Source organism: Salarias fasciatus, chromosome 19 (genome assembly GCF_902148845.1).
Source record: "Salarias fasciatus chromosome 19, fSalaFa1.1, whole genome shotgun sequence".
Classification (NCBI taxonomy): Eukaryota; Metazoa; Chordata; class Actinopteri; order Blenniiformes; family Blenniidae; genus Salarias; species Salarias fasciatus.
Window position 1 is genome coordinate 19,860,721 of NC_043763.1, and position 20,880 is coordinate 19,881,600.

General features: G+C 44.3%; 1 protein-coding gene across 1 annotated transcript; it reads right to left on the reverse strand.

Annotated features, from left to right (window-relative positions):
- Window positions 1-309: 309 nt before the first annotated feature.
- On the reverse strand, window positions 310-18,314 carry setd3 (SET domain containing 3, actin histidine methyltransferase). The gene is made up of 13 exons (XM_030117302.1): window positions 18,278-18,314; window positions 12,895-13,013; window positions 12,471-12,563; window positions 12,206-12,354; window positions 12,035-12,107; window positions 11,685-11,941; window positions 6,625-6,683; window positions 5,929-6,043; window positions 5,749-5,823; window positions 5,376-5,542; window positions 3,255-3,340; window positions 1,976-2,136; window positions 310-1,843 (listed from the first exon to the last, which is right to left on the reverse strand). Exons 2-13 carry the CDS (start codon window positions 12,995-12,997, stop codon window positions 1,364-1,366), a joined length of 1,818 nt encoding a protein of 605 aa, XP_029973162.1. The 5' UTR covers window positions 12,998-13,013; window positions 18,278-18,314; the 3' UTR covers window positions 310-1,363.
- Window positions 18,315-20,880: the final 2,566 nt, after the last annotated feature.

A 20,880-nucleotide genomic window follows, 5' to 3' on the forward strand; every position in this document is an offset into this window, starting at 1 on the left:
TAAGTTATTGCACTTTAACTTCATGATTTATGAAAAAAACGTTTCACTTCATTAAGTTTCACGACGTGTCGTATCTCAGTGTGACATATTAAAGCTTCACAACACAAAGTTTCAATGTTACGAGAAGATACTGATGGTTTTTGGAGTTTACCTCTACAGCTGTCACAAGTGCAGAAGAGTTTATCTCAAACTGAACTAATTAAGCCGCTGATCCTTTTGCAGCAGGGACTTCACGAGGCAAAAAACATTAAATTGCGCCAAAACACTTAAGGAAAACACTCAAGCTGGCTTGTTTCTCACCAAAAATTAGTCTATACAGGAGCTGAAACTCGATTATTACCATAACCCTAACACAGAAAGTACAGCAATGCGTGATTTGTCTTTTTTTTTTTTTTTTTTTTCAATCCATTACTACTGGAAAACCTGCTCACTTTTGCAGGAACAAGAATCCTCTATCAACAGGTTCGACTGTGTTTGATGCGATTTTATTTGATGTTCAACAAAAACAAGCAGCAGGTGTGTGAATGAAGGCCTTCGTATGTTCACTTGTTGCCGAGCTTTGATGTCCACAACCTAGAGAATCTCGTCAGTCCGACAATCGAACCGGACCTCGGACCTTCCGGCAGTCAGCATCAAAGCAAGGAAGGGGAGTCGTCACCGACCGGGGTCAACCTGACCGTTAACAGCGAACCGAGTGAGAACGCGCTTCGCTTTTCAATGAAATCATGTTCGGACGCCTCGTTTTAAGGCAGTCTGGAGGAGGAAAAGAAAAAAAAAAGGAAAAATCTGTGAAAAGTTTCCGTTTGACCGAGACCTCGGTGCTGTATATGGCTTCATCGACGGTTATCAGTCCCTTTTAACCACGGTACATTCATGAAGACACTTCTACACACAGTTCACCCCTCTGTTCATTGCCCCCACAATGCACCAGCAAATAAAGATTGTCAACTTATAACATGCTGGGACACACACGGAGAGAAGCTGCAGTAATAAAAACCGCCGGCCTGACTGACTCAATCAGAGGGATTTTGGCTTTGTGGAAGCAACGTTTCTCCTAATTCACTTTTTCCTTTCGTTTCCTCTCTCAAACTTTTTCGTTCTCGTCAACCTCTCATATTCATATCGCGTAAACCCACAATTCGTCAACATGTAGCAAAAACATTTGAATAGAAACCTCTGAAAGCCGCAGGAGCCCCGTGGGACAAAGAAAAGCCACTCTGGATGAACATAGTTTCGATAAGTTCAATGACTTTTGATTTGTCTTGGGTTTTTTTTTTTCTTTTCCAGCTTCTCTATTTCTGAGTCATTTCAGAGACACAAAAATAAATAAATAGCGTGGGCTGCGGCAGTAAGCGGAATCTGTTTATTCACCGTTCTCTTTGGGATTCTCTTCAGTCCGACTGGCACTTAGGTTAGTCTCCTCCTTTTGGCCCTTCTGGTTTGGGCTTTCGATAAACGCCGGAGCGGAATCGACCTTCTGAGTGTTCTCCTGCTCCGCCTCCCCGTTGGCCTCCTCCATGACCGTCCCGTACACCGCCTTGTCTCCGTTCAGGAGGCGGCTGTGCTCCTGCAGCGGCCTCTCCGGCTCCTCCTCCACCTCCTCCAGCTTGCGCAGGATGATGGGAAGCTTGGCGTCGGCGTCGGCGTTCTCCAGCAGGGCGATGTCGCTCTCCTCGTAGCGCGGCAGCGCGGCGCCCTCCTCCAGCTTCTCCTGGAAGTGCAGGCGCTTGGCGCGGCCGTTGGCGGACGCCTTCTCCAGGATCTGCTTCTCGGCCAGGCGCAGCTGGATGGCCAGGCGGGCGTGGAGAGACAGGTCGGGTTTCTCCAGCATGGAGATGTCCTCCTGATGGAGATCAGAGCGGGGCGTCGTCACTCAACGGTTAAGGAAGCGCTACCACAAAACCACACTGCTAATAAACACACAGTGCCATTTAGCGTTGGCTTGCTAACGGAAGCTGGACTCGTATCGACTGACCTCCGAGGTGGTCTTGTAGGTCTTCAGCAGCAGAGCGGCTCGAGTCTCCAGGAAGGTCCACAGCTTGATCTCGTTCTCCCAGCTGACGGGGAAGTCGCTGTTGCCCAGGATGAAGACTTTATTGATGGCACGCTCACCGAGCAAGTACTCTTTCAGTTCCTCTGAAAAGGAGGCAAACATGCAACACAATTCATGTTTGATGATGCTGGTAGGATCTCCACCAACTTGAATTCCAACAATAACAACTGAAACATAAGAAAGCTTTAGAGCAGCACATGGTTGCACATGTCCCATCAGTCGTTACATAAGTTCACATTTTAATCAACCAGAGTTCATTTAGGCTGAAATACACTGATCACTCCATTTTGTTTGTGTTGTGCTCCTACAACAATATTTAACATCGGCCATGGAATAATCCTTGTCAGTAACGCCATGGTTGGCTTCAAACTGAACCAGGCTGCTTTTCCAAGAGAATCCTCCAACTGTTTAATTCATGCACCACAAACACACCTGGGTTAATTTAACTGTCCCAAATGAGCCTAAATCCAGCACTTCCAACACTATCTGAACTTCGTTTAAGTAAACTTCATTATTTACATATATGTCATAAAGTGTTACCAAAAAAAATAAATAAATAAAAAGGTGGAGAGCATCTTTGGATTCGTCCCCCCCCTCGGTTCCTTTGATCTGAGGACTGGAACATGACTTGGTTACCCTGGAAGATGAAAGAGTAAAAAGTGCGGCGCCCCAGTTGTGGGTGAACATTATTCCATCATGTCACATCTGTTAAGAAATGTTGACGCCCGTACACACGGCGGCGCGCGACGAACGATACCCACACGCACATCCAGCGCCGCTTTAAAAATTAACATGCAGCAGAAATGTGAATAATATATCAAGCGGGGGGTCCTGAAGACGAGTCCTGCAACGGAGGAGGATGCGGCCTTGTGCGGCGGGGGATTTATGACGCCGCTGCCTTTCTGCATGTACGCCGATGAATATTGCAAACCCCGCGGTGGCTTGCTCCTCGCACACATCTGGTGGCCTGCCTTGATCAATTAACCGGCTCGGGGAATGGACAGGCCGTGCGTCGTCCCTCCCCGCCCTCCTCAGCCTCCCATTCGCCTGTGAAGGAAGCAGCCGCTTGACGCCGGTCTCCGAGGAGCGTTGAGAAACGTGGCGTGCTTTGTTTTTAGAGCGCGGTCAGGAAGTTCCAGGGGGAGCGTCCCGCTCTTGGTGCTTCGCAGTGTGTGTGTGTGTGCACCTGTCAATGTCTTACCCTCTGTCATGCAGAAGACTCTCAGGAAGGCGTGGAGCTGGGCTGAAATCGGGGGTTCGTTACAGTGCAGAGCGAAAACACAGGACCTGAAAAGACACCAGCAGACAGAGCAGCGTCTGAGAAACGAGGTTCGAGAACGACCTGAAGCAACGTGAACCCACATCAACACAAACACACCACACACAGCCTCCACCTCTTGATCACTAGACTTCTGATCATTGGTGACAAATTCTAGAACAAACATCTTAATCGGGACATCTTTCAGGTTCCACTTTGACCTGTCTGAGGATCTAAAATCAGCTGGAAGTGCTGAAAGATTTAAACCACTGATTTTGAATCTGTGGTACGCATATAACTGCTTGTGAGCTCCATCTGGTGCTGTGTGTAGCAAAGTGTGGCTCTGAGCCTGCATCGCACATTACATTTGTTTTCACTGTTTGTGCCATTTCTGACTGTTTTCAAAAAGTTTCCAGGCAAACGCAAAACTTTTTTGAAACAAAAAACACAAAAATTATACGTTCTTTACTTGAAATGCTGTTGTGCAAACGGGGGTTTTGGGGTGTGAGACGAGGAACTGGACGACGCAGCAGTCAGATGTGTCACACAGAGGGCGAGTTCCGTACACAGGTAAAGTTAGAGGTGAAGTAAAAGTCTTAGTTGGGTCTTTAAAGTAAAGAAAACATCCTGACAGCATGAGATTCAGCGGTAGCCACAGGACATATTCTGGTGGAGACTGTAGTGTGGAGAACAGAGGGTATAGTCCCCAACATGTAACGTCGTGAAACATGTATTTTAATTTCAAAACAGGAAATTCCTATTTCATCGGTACCATGGTAAAAATGCGCTTTTATTCCTCAGGTTCTGGCTAACTGTACTGAGCTGCACCGGAGGGGAAGCTGCTGATTTCTACATTGTGGTAAAAATACTGAAATGCTTTAAAGAGCAGAACGTGCAGCTAAAAATTCCAGATTTTAACATTTTTGATCAACTGTGACTGACTTGGTACCGAACGCCCAACACAGCGCTGACGCCTTAAAAACAACGAACTATGGATGAGGCGTTTAGAACAAACTGACAGTATTTCCCAGACTAAATTGTTGACATTTCATTTGTTAAGCAAAACAAACTTTTTCTCATGATAAATTCTTGCAAAAAAAGTAAATATAAACAGAATACAATTGTTGGAAACAAAGTGAAGTGACACGTTAATGCTTTCATCGCACAACTGTTGAAACAATAATGAAGTTTATGTTAATCAGATAACCATTGATTTACATGATGTAACATTATTATTGATGGCTTGAACTGAACCAAACATTTATCTGCTCTCCATCACTTTATCCCTCGGTCCGGTGCTGCAGCAGCGAGGAGCAACCAGCTCATCCAGCTCGGGGAAGCTCGCCGGGATGCTTGCCGTTTTCCAAATGACAATTTCTAAACGGATCAATTTGTAAGTTCTGAGGAACGGAGGGGGAGCGAGAGTGTGATGATAGCAGCCGCTCATCCTGTCAGCGCGGCCCGACACGGAATCTGTTGCTCTTCCCTTTGAAAATGATCTACGGGCTTATCTGTCACTTTAATAGAGCGCCCGGGCAACAACGGGGATTGTTTCACTTAATTTCCACTGTTGAGATTTCGACTGTCATCAATAAGAGATTAAAAGGCGTCTGATTAAAAATGCCGAGCCGAGGATGCTGCATAAAATTAAGGGGCTAATGATAAAATGATTAAGCTTCTTGGTGATGAAAGTGTTGGGGCGGATGGTAAATTGATACTGGGTGGTGAGCAGGGAGGGAGGGAGGGAGAAAAGAAAAAGAAACCTGCTGCAACATTTATGGTATGTGCTTCCATTACGCCAACGGGAGGGAGGGGGGGCTAATTGGTTAAAATATCTACTTCTGGAAGAAAAAAAAAAAAGAGCAGTGCAGCTATATGAAAGGTACGTGGAGCAAGTCGGGAGCCTGAAGCTCCACTCGACCCACATTGGAGGCTTTAGGTCCCACAGTTCTTCATGAATGTGAGATGAAGGTTTGGGTAATGGTTAGGTGGAGCAAGTTATGTGACTCAATGCAAAGGAAGGATAAGAGGTGTCTGTGTGTGTGTGTGTGTGGGGGAACGTACGCCGGGATGCCGGCCCGTGCCAGCACTTCGGCCTTCATGGCGTACAGACGCTCGCTCTTGCTGACGCCGAGCTTGATCTTCACTCGGTCGTGGGCGTTGTCTTGAAAGAAGAAGCCGTTGTGGATGACGAATTCCGAGTTGGACCTCGTGCCGTAGAAGATGTAAATCTGCGGGATATCACAGTGAAAATGAGGTGCAGGCATGAAAAGCCAGGGAGATGACGGAGAATCCTTCACCGAGTCACTGGAACATCCACAGTGGACTTACACAGCTCGTTTTTACACTTTGCGCCACAAATGAATACTGAATGAAGTCCACAGAGTCCCAAAGTGCCACATGCTGAGATCAGCAGAGGAGCAAAGCGTCCGCTCACCTGTTCGTTCTCCTTGTAATCCTGCAGCGCCACACACTCACAGCGGTCGTCCTCCAGGTTGTAGCCGGTGGTGATCTGCAAGGCCCCAAACGCATCGCCACAATAAATAAGCTCTCAGAGATTTAAATGCTTGTTCATTTTTTTTTTCCAAGTGGGATGTTTAACAGCGGTGGTGCTCACCAGTCCGTTTGTATGGTTGCACATGTCCCAGAGGGGGATGAGGGCCAGGGTGACCCTGCTGCCGTCCTCGGTGGGGATCTGGTTCTGACGGGTCATGACGGAGGACACCGCCCACCTGCAAGCAAGACGCCCAAAGATCACTTTTGGAGTGGGTGAGATATCGGTTTAGCACTGGGGTTGAGGCCTTTAGACTATAGTTATGTCTGGAATGTGATTAAACCCACTGAAGATCTGATTACTGGTCACTCCTCTTGAACACGAGCACAGTTGTGGCTAAAACGTGCTGCTCGAATGGTTTCGTTGCAACGAACTCATCTTTACTGAAGGTGAGAATCTTGAATCCTAAACTAATGAGTGCTCCAGACAACAACAGAAAAGATATCTGTCAGTAAGTATGAACCTTCTTCAGTAAATTCCTCTCACGCAGCCGGACGGTGCAATGCAGATGGTTTTAGGCGATCGTGCCGTTTTATTGATCTCGGATATGAGTTAAAAAAAAAAAAAAAAAGGAAAGGAGGATCAAACTGAGGGAGTGGGCGCTGCAGGACATCAATTAGTTTTCACCGGTTTACATCAACGACACACAACCACACACACACACACACACACACACACACACACACACACACACGGGGGGAAGACGTGAGCGATCACTTCCCACCTCACACACACACACACACACACACACACACTGACCTGTAGTCATCAAACGTGAAGCTGTCCTTCAAGGGCAGTTTGCTGGCGGCCGGATGGGTCTGAGGATGCAGAGGGGCAGGCGGACGAGAGCGGCAAAGAAAGGAGGAGAAACACAAATCAGTATGCGGAATTTCATTATGCATGGGGGGGGGGGCTGTCTGACAGGGATGCCTAACAAGAAGGACTGGGAGTAGGGGCCATCGCTGGGGCTGGGGTGTGTGTGTGTGTGTGTGTGTGTGTGGTCTGTTAGTGCAGCGTGACTCTCGACCCCCCACATACATCACTGTCAACTTAATTTGTTGTGGCCAGCAGCCGTCATAAATCTGCCTCATCAATTTAGGAGCCTGAAGGGGGTACCTGTGTGTGTGTGTATGTGTGTGTGTGTGTGTGTGTGTGTGTGTGTGTGTGTGTATTGAGGGGCTGCTCTATTAAAGAAGCCACCAAGTAAAGCCATTTGCAAGCCGTCCGGAGCTTAAGTAGAGGAAAGAAGGAGCAAGGGGAAACAAAAGTTGAAGATGATAAGAAATGAACGAATGGTATAAACTCCACACAGAAACCTTGAGCGCACAGGAGACATCAAGATAAAGATGCATAAATGAATTCATCACGCAAGTCCAAAACTGCTTCGGGTTTATGATGTAAACACTCATGTCAAATAAAAGTAACAGACAGAAAATAGACTGCTGCTGAGTGATCGTTTCCAAAACACAGCAATCCTGATGCCTGACCTCTATGAGAAGCAGCGGTACAGTAATGTGTTGGCTGGTAAGACTGAGACCCTGCAGAGCGCTCGGACGGAGCCGACGGCAACAAATAAACAGGATTAACATGAATACGGCTGAGGCAGGTGCTTTTCCACACATTCCCCGACATCAGGGCTGGATGCAGGTGAAGCTCGGGTCTCTTCGAGCAGCTCAGTGCTTCCTGTCTACACCGAGAGGCCGACGGACGTCACACTTCATGCTCCTCCATTCAGTAACAGCGGAATTAAACATGGAAAGATATCGTGAATTTAAGTACTCAATAAAAAGTCATCATCTCCACACACACCGAGACTCTAAACTGTACGGACACATTCCTTTATCAGTTAAAACAACATATTGATCGGAATAGATTGTCTTTAAGCGCTGTAGCCGAATCTTAGCCATGAAATTAAACCTCAAAATGCAAAAGTAAAACCGAGCAAACACATCTTCCTCCAAGATGTTTGACATGGAAACTGAGCAAGAAAGGGTCATTGAGGTACGGAAGTGTGTGTGTGTGTGTGTGCGCGTGTCCCATCCACTCATCTATGATACATCTCCTTCCTAAAAACACATACACGGACACACAAATTCACATTCTCCACTCCTCCTTGTTTTGTCCCCAGCTCCTCCTCCTCCTCCTCCTCTCCATCCTTCCTCAGATGACCGGCCTGGAAAATTAGCTTGTCACATTGGCTTTGAATTGAATTGACCTGAATGTACCTTCCTCAAAAACCTCTCTGTGCTCCCCATCCCCCACTTCCCGCCGCCACCTCTCTGGGGTGTGGGGGATATATGCACAAGAAGCCACGCAGTCTGATACGCGCATGTATGTTGAAGTGCAGAAATTATTTTGTAGTGTTTACTTGGTGAATGACATGAAGGTCAAAGGTCAGTCCAGGGATTGTGGCACCACTGCGCCCAACTTGAGGTTAAAAGGCCCAAGCGAGCATCTAATTAATAGATTAAATGATCCGATCGCTTTGTCTGCATTTAAAAAAAAAAAAAAAATCTAAGTGGAAATTGAAAAACTGCGATGTTCTTTCATTAAAATGTCTTCCAGTGCATCTCGGAGCGAGAAGAGTAAAGATGATTACTGCCCTGCTGTTCTTCAGTTTTGCACTCACAACAACACTGCTTTAGCTGAAATGCTAAAAGTACAAATTAATCCCTTCTAAAAGCTCATCATCAGATTAATAAAGAAAAACGCATCCAGCACTTTGCATTTCACACAGTTCCAACAATGTCATTGTTTTAAATGGATATTTTTATGCAAAAACTGCCTTTATAGTTTCCTGATTTGTAATCGATACAAATCTAGCAGTATAAACAAAATAACTTATATTGAAGACAAACATTAAACTTTGGCTGCAACTAGTGGCTACAAGTTGCAAATCCATTAGCACAGCCTGGACCGTCATAGATCATTAGGGAAAAAAAAAAAAGAGTTATTTATTTCATCTGGGGTTAAACCTCTAAAATGAATGTGACACTGGAAAATACATAACGCTGACAACAACTTCGCCTGTGCGATTACTTCACATCTATTTCGTCCCGTTTATCAGCTGCCGACGACGGTGAAACATTTACAAAAGACTTAATATGAGTTCATCAATCAAGCTGGAGGTTTTATGAAGAGGAGGGCGTTAAAAAAAAAAAAAAAAAAAAAGAACTTGGCCACTTTGTCGAACCTGACAAGCTTGAGTCTCTGCACTCACCTGTAGGGATGAATCAGTGTCAACACAGAGCAGCTATTCAAGCTCCAGAGGTGAAATATGATGTGACCACTCCATTTTACCCCGAGGGCAGCGAGAGAGAGAGAGTGTGAGTGTGAGTGTGTGTGTGTGTGTGTGTGAGGAAATAATATCTCTTGATTAAAAAAAAGAAGGCGAACTGAAAGTAGCAGGATCATTAAACAGATTCACACTGTCGCCACTACAGTCTGGCAAGGTACTGAAAATTACCATTAGTGATTATTACGTCTTCAAAGAAGTAACTAAAGTTAATGAAGTTAACAAAAGTAAACAACATGTTACTGTTGTAGCATATTGTGGTGTTTCTGTAATCTGCAGCTCAATCTAACGCCTCATGAAGACGCCCGATCATCTGCATGTAGAGCGCTTCTCCACAGAGGTTTTGCAAAAAAAAAACTCCCATGACATGAAATCGACATGGCGCAAATGGCACATTTTGTACATGAATTTCAGATCTTTGAAACAAACTTTGAAATACAGGATGATTAAGAGTTCCAGTTCAGACTGATGATGGGAGAAAGGGAAGATCAATTATTTCATTCATATGTTCTTCACATCATTCTTCTATTCGGTATTTGGTTTATATTTATATGCTGCTCATATTCCAGACACTGGATTCAGTCTGTTACTTTTCTTGGTCATTTAAATGGAACCATGTTTGTATTTCATGTGTTGAACTGAGAGCAGAAATAAATCATTCATTCATATCAATTCCAATATTTACGTTTCAAGTCAAAATCAAGCAACAACCTGCCAATATCAATCACCATAGATGCTGGAGAAGTGCTTCTTTTTATTCTACGATATTTGCAAGTATTGTAATTTTATCAGTTTCATACCACAGTTCAAAATCTGGCTTTGCTAATTGGTGACTTTAAAAATCACGTGTTTGTGTGATTATGGGCTGATGGGTGGACGTTACCTAACTAAATACAAATTGCTACGAGGATTGTTCTAAATCATCCACTGCTTGATGACAAGTGAGACTAGGAGAACTGGTCGCTGGCTGTTCCTGCTCTTTGCTGCATCGGTGGTTATTTCTGCCTGAATCAGAGCGTTCAGACGGCGTGCGGTGCACTGATGGTCACGGGCATTGAAAGCAGAGGTGACGGGCCGCGGCTGAAGCCTCTACAGGACCAGCAAGCTTCTTTTGTCTTCTTCATAGAGGGAGCAGCTCAGAGCACAACACTCCCATCTAGTGGAGTGATGCCACCACGGGCAAACAAAACCAAACGATGAATATATGGAGGGATGTGTGTTACTCGCGTGTGACTTCATATCTCAGTGAAACCAAATACCTCAGTGAAGCCAATAAAAGAATGAATTCTCTCAAACTTAACTCTGATCAAAGTGTTGCAGGCTGACTTCAGAGAGGACTGATCAAAGCTGAGCTGGCATTCCGGCGTGCTTCAGATTAATAATGGGCGCATTAGCATATTTGGAGATTACCATCCCGCTATCTGTTGTCTGGGCCTGTTAACCAATATTTCATCATGTAATCGCTGCGACTATATCTCATTCCATTTGTTGGCAGAACGCTGGACAGAAAGTTTGTGAACTTTGGAGATGATTGTTTAAAAAAAAAAAGAAAAGAAAAAAAAAAGGAGGGGGCAGATCTTGATATGGAAATCACTTTGTCAACCATCACACTGTAATGAGAAGCCGAGTGGAAGAATCGTATCAAAGACACCGATCAGGGACAGGTTCAGCACTGTCTGGAGTTCCTCCTCACTTTATGACCACATGCTGCCCCCTTCTGGTCCTGAACGAGGATTGAAATCAGACTAAATATTGGGTGTGAGGCATCGCATGGGAGTTTTTCTGGGGTACAGTTTTGTAATTATATTATTCTAACATGCAACTGAATGAGACGGTGTGTTTTCTTCTACTTGTTAGATGTTGTAGTCATGTTTAAGAATGAGATAAAGGGCCAGAAAACAGTAATAGCAACAAAATCTCTAGACAGGTTTGTAGTGTATCTAGACCAGGAATCTGCAACCTGCAGCTCTGCAGCTTCATGTGGCTCCAAAACATTTTCATTTTTGTCATTTGCATTCCACACCAGTCTCATCTCCAGGCTGCAGACTGCAAGAGCATGTAAAACAGCTAAAGCAGCCACAACAGATGGATTTGGTAAAAACTAGAAGAAGATAAAGAAAACTGAAAATAAAGAAACATTATACAGGAAGCTAAATGATGAAAATTGTTTGTATGGCATTTTTCCCCAAGAAAATAAAAGAGAAAGACAGGAAAAATGGAAAAAAGAAAAAAAAATGCTGGTATAATACAGACTGTCCTAATAATCAAATACATGGAAATAAAAGGAGGAAAAATATCTTAAAATTGTCATTAAAGCTAAAAATGAAGTAAAGTATTTTTAAATCAATGAATGCAAATTCAGGTTTTCTATGTATAGTTTTTTTTTTTTTTTTTTTTTTTTTTTTTTGCAGCTCCAGACAAACATCATTTAGTGGAAAATCCTGAAAACAGCTGTTTTGGTCATAAGGGTTGCAGAGCCCTGATCTTGACGGGCATTGCACCGTGACACTGCGGCCGTTCCCACCTGGATCAGTTTGTAGAAGTAGGCGTACTGCCGCGCTGTGTTCTTGTACTGGCTCAGGACGTCCTGCACTGCCTGCGTGCCCAGCAGCAGCTGCACGTCCTCCTGCTGGTAGTACAGCGGCGTGTCGTACTCCTGGGGGAGGCTGCGCACGTACGGCTGCCAGAAGGACGCCGGGTCGGCCCGCTCGCACAGCAGGTGCAGCGCCAGGGTCACGTTGCCCATGGCCTGCAGGATCCGGTCCTGGCTGTACAGCGGACCTGGGACACAGACAGCAGGGATGGTCACGATCATGTAACTGTAGATGACAGAAGCTCCTTGAATGTTGTTAAAGGAGTGTATCTCTCGCTTACCTAGAACAGAGTTCTGAGCTGCTTCCACCGTCATCAGCATCTTCCTGGGAATCCACAGGAACAGCTCCTCCGCCTGCACACACACAAACACACACACACACCGGCATCAACAGCGTCAGTCATTTGGATCCCGTCTTTGAAGCCCGCCGGTATGCATGAAAGTGTCGGGACCTTGATGTCTCTGGTGGCCCGCAGGCCGTAGCCCTCCGTTCCGAAGTTGTCCACGGTGAAGCCGTCACAGGCGGCGCCGTTTTCCTGCGCCCAGGACATCAGGTCGGAGAAGTAGTCCTCTCTGTGGCCCTCGAACATGACCGACATGCCTGAACAAGGACACCGCGCACGAGAAATGTTCTGATCCTCTTGAGCCCCGTCTCATAGCCGTGGTCTGTATTTTCCATATATGCAGGTAAAGCTACACTATTTTCGCTGCACTCACCCTTCTGTTTCTTGCGGATCTTCTCCACCAAACCTCTGATCTGGATGTACTCCTCCCACTCCTTACCAGCAGAGGGCGCCGCACTGCTGCATTCTGGGAAAACGTCAGATCACACAGTCATGGTGGTTAAAACTTGTGACTGAGTGAGAAAATGAATGAAGGCTGTAAAGACCCAAGCGGGACTGTACGCCTCCAGCTGCCTCCATCTTTCCGAGCTCACTCCTGATTCTTTATACTGACACTGAACATGACGACCAACTGCCTGAAAAGTGTGGATTGCACAGTATATTACATGTGTTGCACTAAACTCAGAGAATCTAACAGATAAACACTGCCGTGTGTGCAAGTGGGAAATAAACAGAACGAGCAGAGCAGCCTGGAGTGTTATAAAAAGTGTGGTGTATTGTCGTGAAGGGAGACGTACTCTGCAGCAGTTCAGAGATGAGATACATCATCTCTTTCGGGGAAACCACGGCGGTGGCTCCTGAACCGGACTTCTGAGTCTTCACCCGACTCTTCTTTCCCATGGTGCTGGATGGAAAGCTGAGGAAGAGGAAAAACAGCAATAAGACGATTAACTGCAATACAATACGCCCTCAAAAAATACACTGCTAGGCCAATATCATCACTCCCGTGTTTTAAACCAGTGAGTGCAAATGAGCCAATCCTGTATGATTAGTTTGTTTCTGTGTTCTGAAAAAGTTGCACAGTCATCGGTGTGGCTGGAGGCTTTATGGAAGAGGTTAAGAAAAAAAAATTCTAGTGAAAGAAGAGAGTCAACTGAACAGGACAGGGGGAAAAAACCAACACTAAATCAAGCAGGACTGTGGATTATGAAGGAATAATGAAAGAAAAGCACACAAAAGGCAACGAGTGTTGAAAGAGGAATGAAACCAAAGTGGAGTTCATTCGGACTGCAGTGGAAAACAAAATGAATGAAGCACAGAAAGAAAATAACCTGTCTAATTACTGTAATAAACGACAGATGTGTCATCATGTTGACCTGAAGCGGTAATGCTATCTGAAAATTACAAAGATATTTTAAAGTGAAATGTATCATTGTGTTTCCAGAAACAGCACTTTAAACCCTCTGGGTAGGATGCAGGCCTCGCTGCTCACAGCCTGTGATATAAATGTATAAATCTATTTCCAGCGCTGAGGGTAAAACATTTATAACTGCTCAGCCTGGCCTCGATGAACTTCGCCAACACATGACCTGGATCTCAGACAAGTCTGAGATGGTGGTTGTTTTTGTATTAAACCACACAAATATGCACTTGTTCTCGCCCCCCTCCACAGAGAGGGAGTTGGAGCCTTTTCAAAAAGTTGCATTTTTCCATTTCTACACTTACAAGGAGACATTTTGTGAAAAGTTCCAACATTGTCCTCAAAAAGTAGCCCAAAGAACATGGAAACTCCCCACTGAATGGCCTCTAATGCCTCCAATATTCACACAAATCTTGCAAAATCTAAATTTTTCCACCCTTGATTTCTCACCCAAACATACGACAGTGGGCAGCTGCCCTGGTTTGTTCTAATTCTGGAAACCTCGGACCCTAAAGGGTCCCGAACCCCAGGTTGGGAACCGCTGTCTTCGATTGCCAGATGTTGCACATCAGTTGTCCTGATTTTAGAAAATCTTGCATTGCAGAGAATTAAGTCATTTCACTTGTATTTGAATACACAGCAGCGGAATCGAAAAAAAGCAAAAAAGATACCGAGTCATTTAAAACAAAGGGATTAAGTTGATATAACAATTCCATTTCAAACCGTCAGCGTCCGAGCAGACCACCACGTGTTTGGAGTGTCAGCTGGCCGTGTCATTAGGGAGACGACGATGCAGCGTTAGTCCGAAGGCTTTCACACCTTTAAATAGACCGGGAGTCAATGCCCCGTTTACAAGCACCAATTCAATTTCCTACTGGCCTGTTAGGCTCTTAGCAGCTACTCAGCTCATTCACTCTCACTCCTCCACATGAGAGGAACCAGACGCACGTTTCAACATGTCATTGGGCGGGGGGGGGAGGAAATGGCCGGGCCAATCCTTACGCTCTGGACCGTTTTACAGTTCACTGACAAGCACCTTGCTTATTTGTGCCAGTTGAGGGTTGTCAGAAATTTGAAAACTTGCAATTAGCAGCAGACTTTGCAATAATAAAAGGATGAGAAAGATTAACAACTGTTTGTATTTTTCAGTGTCATAAAGAAGAAGCATCAGCCGCATTTCTTACTAATCCACATGGAGACGCACCAACAAAAATAATTGACACATTAATGGTCCTCATGAGATGGGGCCTTCCACCTCACGTTACCACAGCCTCTGTGTGTGTGTGTGTGTGTGTGTGTGTGTGTGTGTGTGTGTGTGTGTGTGTGTGTGTGTCCACAGCTGCTCTGTGACATTCAGTAGCAGCTGTCGCTGTAGTCCAAAGCTAGTCACTTATACGGACAGCACGAGAGGCAGCCACTGTCCTGCACTTCTCCAAAAGCTGAATCAGCACAAATGTTTCTAATCTCTTAAAGGTGCATTAAGGAGTTTTTCAACCTTAAAAATACTCATTTCCCACCATAAATATGTTACACATTTTTAATGATGTGTACAATGTGCCCTGACATATTCATTTCAAGTACCTCTAACAGCGCTAAATTGTTACATGAAAGTTGCAGTGCCGGTCCGGCACCAGAATGTTTTTGGGGAGAATTTGAAAGGAATGACGTAATGCGCGCTCCGGCTGGTAAGTTTCATTTTGTCCGGCATTACTCCGCCAGATGCTTAGTGAGCAACAACTGAGCAGGATCTTCCAGAAAGTAAGAAAAGACTGGCTTCTAGCACTGCCACAACTCCAGCACAGACTCCACCAGGTAAAAGAAACTTAAATCTTACTTGAGCGCAACTAAACGAGCGAGGAAGGAGTTCCCCTCTTCCGCGCACGCGAGCCACAGGGACGAGTTTTTCACTAAGCTGCATTACGCCCAAGGCCTGCAGGGGGCGCTGTTTCGCATAAAACGTGCAAACTCCTTAATGCACCTTTAAACACTGGATTTAAAGGTGCCTTAAGGAGTTTGCACGTTTTATGTGAAACAGCGCCCCCTGCAGGCCTTGGGCGTAATGCAGCTTAGTGAAAAACTCGTCCCTGTGGCTCGCGTGCGCGGAAGAGGGGAACTCCTTCCTCGCTCGTTTAGTTGCGCTCAAGTAAGATTTAAGTTTCTTTTACCTGGTGGAGTCTGTGCTGGAGTTGTGGCAGTGCTAGAAGCCAGTCTTTTCTTACTTTCTGGAAAATCCTGCTCAGTTGTTGCTCACTAAAGCATCTGGCGGAGTAATGGCGGACAAAATGAAACCTATCCAGCCGGAGCGCGCATTACGTCATTCCTTTCAAATTCTCCCCAAAAAAATGTTGGTGCCGGACCGGCACTGCAACTTTCAAGTGACAATTTAGCGCTGTTAGAGGTACTTGTAATGAATATGTCAGGGCACATTGTACACATCATTAAAAATTAGTAACATATTTATGGTGGAAAATAAGTATTTTTAAGGTTGTAAAACTCCTTAATGCACCTTTAAGTGAATATGCATAAAAATTCATGATTTGCAAAACAAAAAAGACCAACTGTTAAACTAAATGTTTTGCTTATGGAAGGTAAACCATAAAGGCAAATTTTAAAACATGTTTAAAATAACATTTCAACAGCATTCATCTCATAAGGATAACTCTTTTCAGTATGTTTTGTCCAACTTAAAGCTCGTGTCCGGAGTTTCCGTTCGTTTCCAATGTATGTATCATTTTTTAACAGAGCTTAAATGTGTCAGTCTGGTTCGATACTTTATAATATTAGCATAAAGCAATATAAAAATGTATTTATGAGCCCCGCCTTCGTCTCATAGACCCCCATGTTATCCAAAAAAGCGCCGGTCAGCGTCAGCCAATACATTTCGAGCCTCCACCTTGTCGTGCCGTCAATCAAAGTGTGCACGCAGCCAGGGAGCACGCGCACTCGCCCTGGCAGAGGTGAGTTAGCTCCGCAGCAGCCGCCGCGCTTACCACGGATATATCCACTGCCTGCTGAACATCCACCGTAAACAGCTAAACATGGAGGATGCTGTAGGACTCTGAGGCTCTCACTTTCACCCTACCCCGTGCACAATTAAAGGGGCGTGGCTTGGTCGCTCATGAAAGCAGAGGGAGGGCGGAACCCAAGACGTTGGATTAAAAAAAGCCTCTCTCTTTCAAAACTCCGGACACGAGCTTTAATAAAACATGACAGTCAAATTATTACAAGTGAATCCACTAAAATCACCAGTGGAGCTATTCACCTTGAGAATTTTTGGAGATTGCAATTATGTAAAGCGATTTTCAAGGGATCTAATTGTGTCCGCCTGGTTTTGCCAAATGAATGACCATAACTACATGATAAGGATCCTAAACATGAAGGAAAACCCACTCATGTCTTTAACTAGCACCTAAAAACAAATATATACAGACAGACTAAAGGCAGGTGTGATTAGTAGCTACAGAACCACCTTGGATGAGGTTACTGCTGCTTAACAAAAGCTTAATGTCAAGCTTATAAAAGTCAAAAAATATCACTATTGTTTGTGTGGTCTTCAGGTAAACAGTATGTCAATCTGTGGATGAAACATATCTGCAGGTGAGAGATCATTTCATGAGCGTGAACAATAGATGAGTAGTCCTGTTTATTTTTTTCCAGCTGCACCCATTTCAGACTGACACAACCACTGGGAAACAGTCAATTACACAAAACAAAGATACAGCAACAGAGCAAGGGAGCAAATTATTTTTCAATGGGCACAACAACATCAAGACAATAACCTGTAAAATCAGTTTGCAACCATCTGAAAAATACTGCAAGAATTAATTTGTGACCAAGATTCAAAGAAACTGGTTCATGCATTGATTTTCAGCAGGCTGGATTATAATAATGTGTTTACAGATGGCTGCAGCTCATCCACAGTCCTCGCAAACACAACGAGGGTGGAGCACATCACACCTGAGCTCCAATCTCTTCACTGGCTGCCTGTGGATCCTTGATCCATCAAGCTTTGGATTGCCTCTGGTGCTGACACACTCACCTAAACTCTGGCCTTAAAACATTGCTTATAATAAACAATATATTGGACTTATTTTATTACCTTAATCATCAAGATTTGACATTACTGTCCTTTTTATGGCTTTCTTAATCTTTATCATTTTTCTTTTAACATACTACACGATCTTAATCTCGTAATTCCGCTATTTTCTTGTAAATCGCCGTGAATTGCTTTTTCATGAATGGAGCAGTAGAAATAACATTATCTGGCCTGTGCAGGCTAAACTAAACACAATCCAGAAACAAAGCTGCAGTAAATAAAGCTAATTATTTTTCGCTAGACAAAAATCCTACGAATGCCCATTTTGGACACCATGCAGCTTCATGTCAATGACAGACAACTTCCGTTATATTTTACTATAATTAGCCAGGTCGTGGCGAGGCTTAACTTTGACCGTGGCATGGGCGAGATGTTAGCGAGGTCTCATTATTCACCCCACCCCGATTAAACCCTCCTTTATCCTCCCATTCATGTCTTCAGCCTGAGCGTTAGCCAGCTAGCTGCTAGCTGCTAAGCTGTCAAGTAATGAAGGATCAGTGAGTTTTAGTGAGGGCTCCACTGCTCGGGGGGCCGCCTCAGCGAGGCTGGCCCCGCTAAATTTCCACCGTCTCCACGTCCCGCGCATGCACGAACAGATAACAGGAGCCAACACCGCGTGGTAAACCTGCTAAACCTTAATCTTTGTCTGCATTTCTCTCATTACCTTCTGACAGCAGCAGTTCCTCTGTCTCTGCGCTCCAACCAAGCTTGACTCAGACAAGCGTATGGTTGGTTCTTTCAGAACTACGCCTACTAAAACGTCATAGGCTGGGCGCATTCTGATTGGTTGTTAGATATGCGGGGTAAATCGACAAGTCTCCTCCCATTGCCCACTGTGATTGGACGCTCACTTTAAGAAAGCCGGCGTCTACCATATATGGTCACGTTTACGCTCTCATGATTGGTTGCACGACATGCCAATCACACAGCTGCTTCCAGGTGAACGCTTCTCCATCAGATTCATCAGATTTATTTTTAAACTTAATTTTTCGGTCATTCAGGGGTTATTTCTGTTGACATTTCATACGTTTTAGTGACTCAATTCAAATTGTTTAATCGATTTTTTTAATCAACAAACCACTGCACTAAAAATGGAAATGTACCTGCAGGACCAGGGGTGTCAAACTCATGCAGTCCAGTTTTATCTTGGGTTGGACCAGTAAAGTAGTGCTGTAATAAACTTTCAGTTTTAACTAAGGAGACTTTGTTGTGGTGCAAGAGTATACATTTTTGACAGAGAGAGAAAAAAAAAAGTTTTTGCAAAATATCTAGTAGGAAACTCCTCACAATGCACTGAGGGTTTCACCCTAAATCCAGTGTCCTGAGGCTGTACACAAAGCAAAGTGGGGGACACAAGTGTAACAGGGTCGATTATACAGCTGTGCATGTGTATATATTTGGAATATGCATATTAGTTTTTCTTTTTTCTAATAATTACACAAAATCTGCATCTGGTTCTTGTTTGTTTCTTTCTTTTTGGTTCAGTTAATGCCTGACTGTTTGTACCTCCTAGTCAGCAGGTGGAACTTTGGTTTGGGTGCCATAATACATGTAACACTGCCCTTTATAAGAACCGTCCTCGCGCCAATTCTCTCCCTTCCGTCCCTGATTTCTGTGGGAGAGGTAGGCATCTTTTGAGTCCGGGGAAATTTCTGTTGTAAATTTATTATGAGATATTCATTTTGTCATTAATTGATCTGTTTAGGGGCACGTATTTTGGCGACTGCTGATTGGAGGTTTTTTTTTGTGTTTCTACTGTGTGTCAGAAATAAATGGAAACTGCCTCCAAAAAGATAAACGCCTGATTCGTCATTACAACAACGCAAAGACAGATCCACACCGGTCACACAAGGACTGATGAATCCTTTGCACTCTCCATCAGCACTCAGACTCAGTTTGTTGTTATCTTAGTGTGTTGCTATAGCAACAGCAGCAGCACCATCAAGTGATGACATCGCTTGAACATCAAAGCTTTGATGTGGTGAGAACTCAGGAGGTTTCCAAGGTGAACAGTCAGACTCTGGTCTCACAGCAGCAGTAGCAGCAAATTCAATATTTAGCAGCAAATTCAATATTATTGGTGCACAATGGAGAAAAGCCAGCCAAACACCAGAAAGAACACTACCAGAACATCCTCAGCTGTAGGCTCTGGTTGTTCAAGAGGGTCGGAGGTTACGTCAGCCGCTGATAGAAGAACGGACAAATTGAGAATCATGCTTGAAAGCTGTACACAGGAAAGAAAGCATGAAATTCTTGAGATGGCTACAAATTTAGAGTTAAGGAACGAGGTACTGAGGTTAAAGAAAATAGTGTCCGAAAGTAAAAAGGAACAAACAGAAGCAGAAAGGGAGATCAAATCGCTGAAGGAACAACTTAGTAACATGACTAAACAAAATGTCAGGTTAAACAAGGAGCTTACTGATTATAAAACGAAATGTCAGGCACTGACAAGGAGCAACCAAGAGCAAAAAAAGAAAGAAAGCCAGCAGCTCAAAGAGGCAACGCAGGCAATTTCTGTCCTGAAGCAAGAAGTACATAATCTTCAGAGAGAAAAGACTGCTGAAAATGACATAAAAGCACTCAAGTTGAAATTTTCAGATCTCTTGAACAGACACCAAGAGGTGCTCAAAGAAAATGAAACACTTTCTAAGAATATTAGGGAACAGCAGGACAAAGCCAAAGAGAAACCAGGGAAAAACCTTAAATCCACTCCCTCTACACAAGAAAACTATCACTGTCCTATACATATGGTGGAATATTATGATCAAATGCTGGAAAGGGAAAGAAAACAGGTATGGGAGATGCAAATGAAACTGAAGAAAAGCAATGAAGAAGCTTCTGAATGGAAGATGAGAAATGATGAACTAGAGAAGAGATGCAAGGATCTTGAAAAAAAAATACCTGAGGCACTTAAGAAGTACAATGATCAGATTACCATAAGGGAACTGAAACGCAAAATTCAGGTTCTTGAAGGCCAATTATTTGCTCTCCAGCGAAGCTCAAAGAAATAGCCAAATAGTCATTTGCTTTCAAGCTGCAATAAGTAATATTACGCCTCATAAGCTCTGGGTTTAACACTGGGGTTATGACGTATAAAATCCAGTCTAAAGTGGAGGCAGTTCAAACACCTGCCAGGCATTTCTGAGCAAGTTCTCCCTCTGCTTACATGGGTTTATGTCTGGGTGCTCCAGTTTCCTTCCACTGTCAAAAAACTTTTGGGTTTTTTTGCTTTGCGATGAACTGGATGTATCATGCCATCACATTACG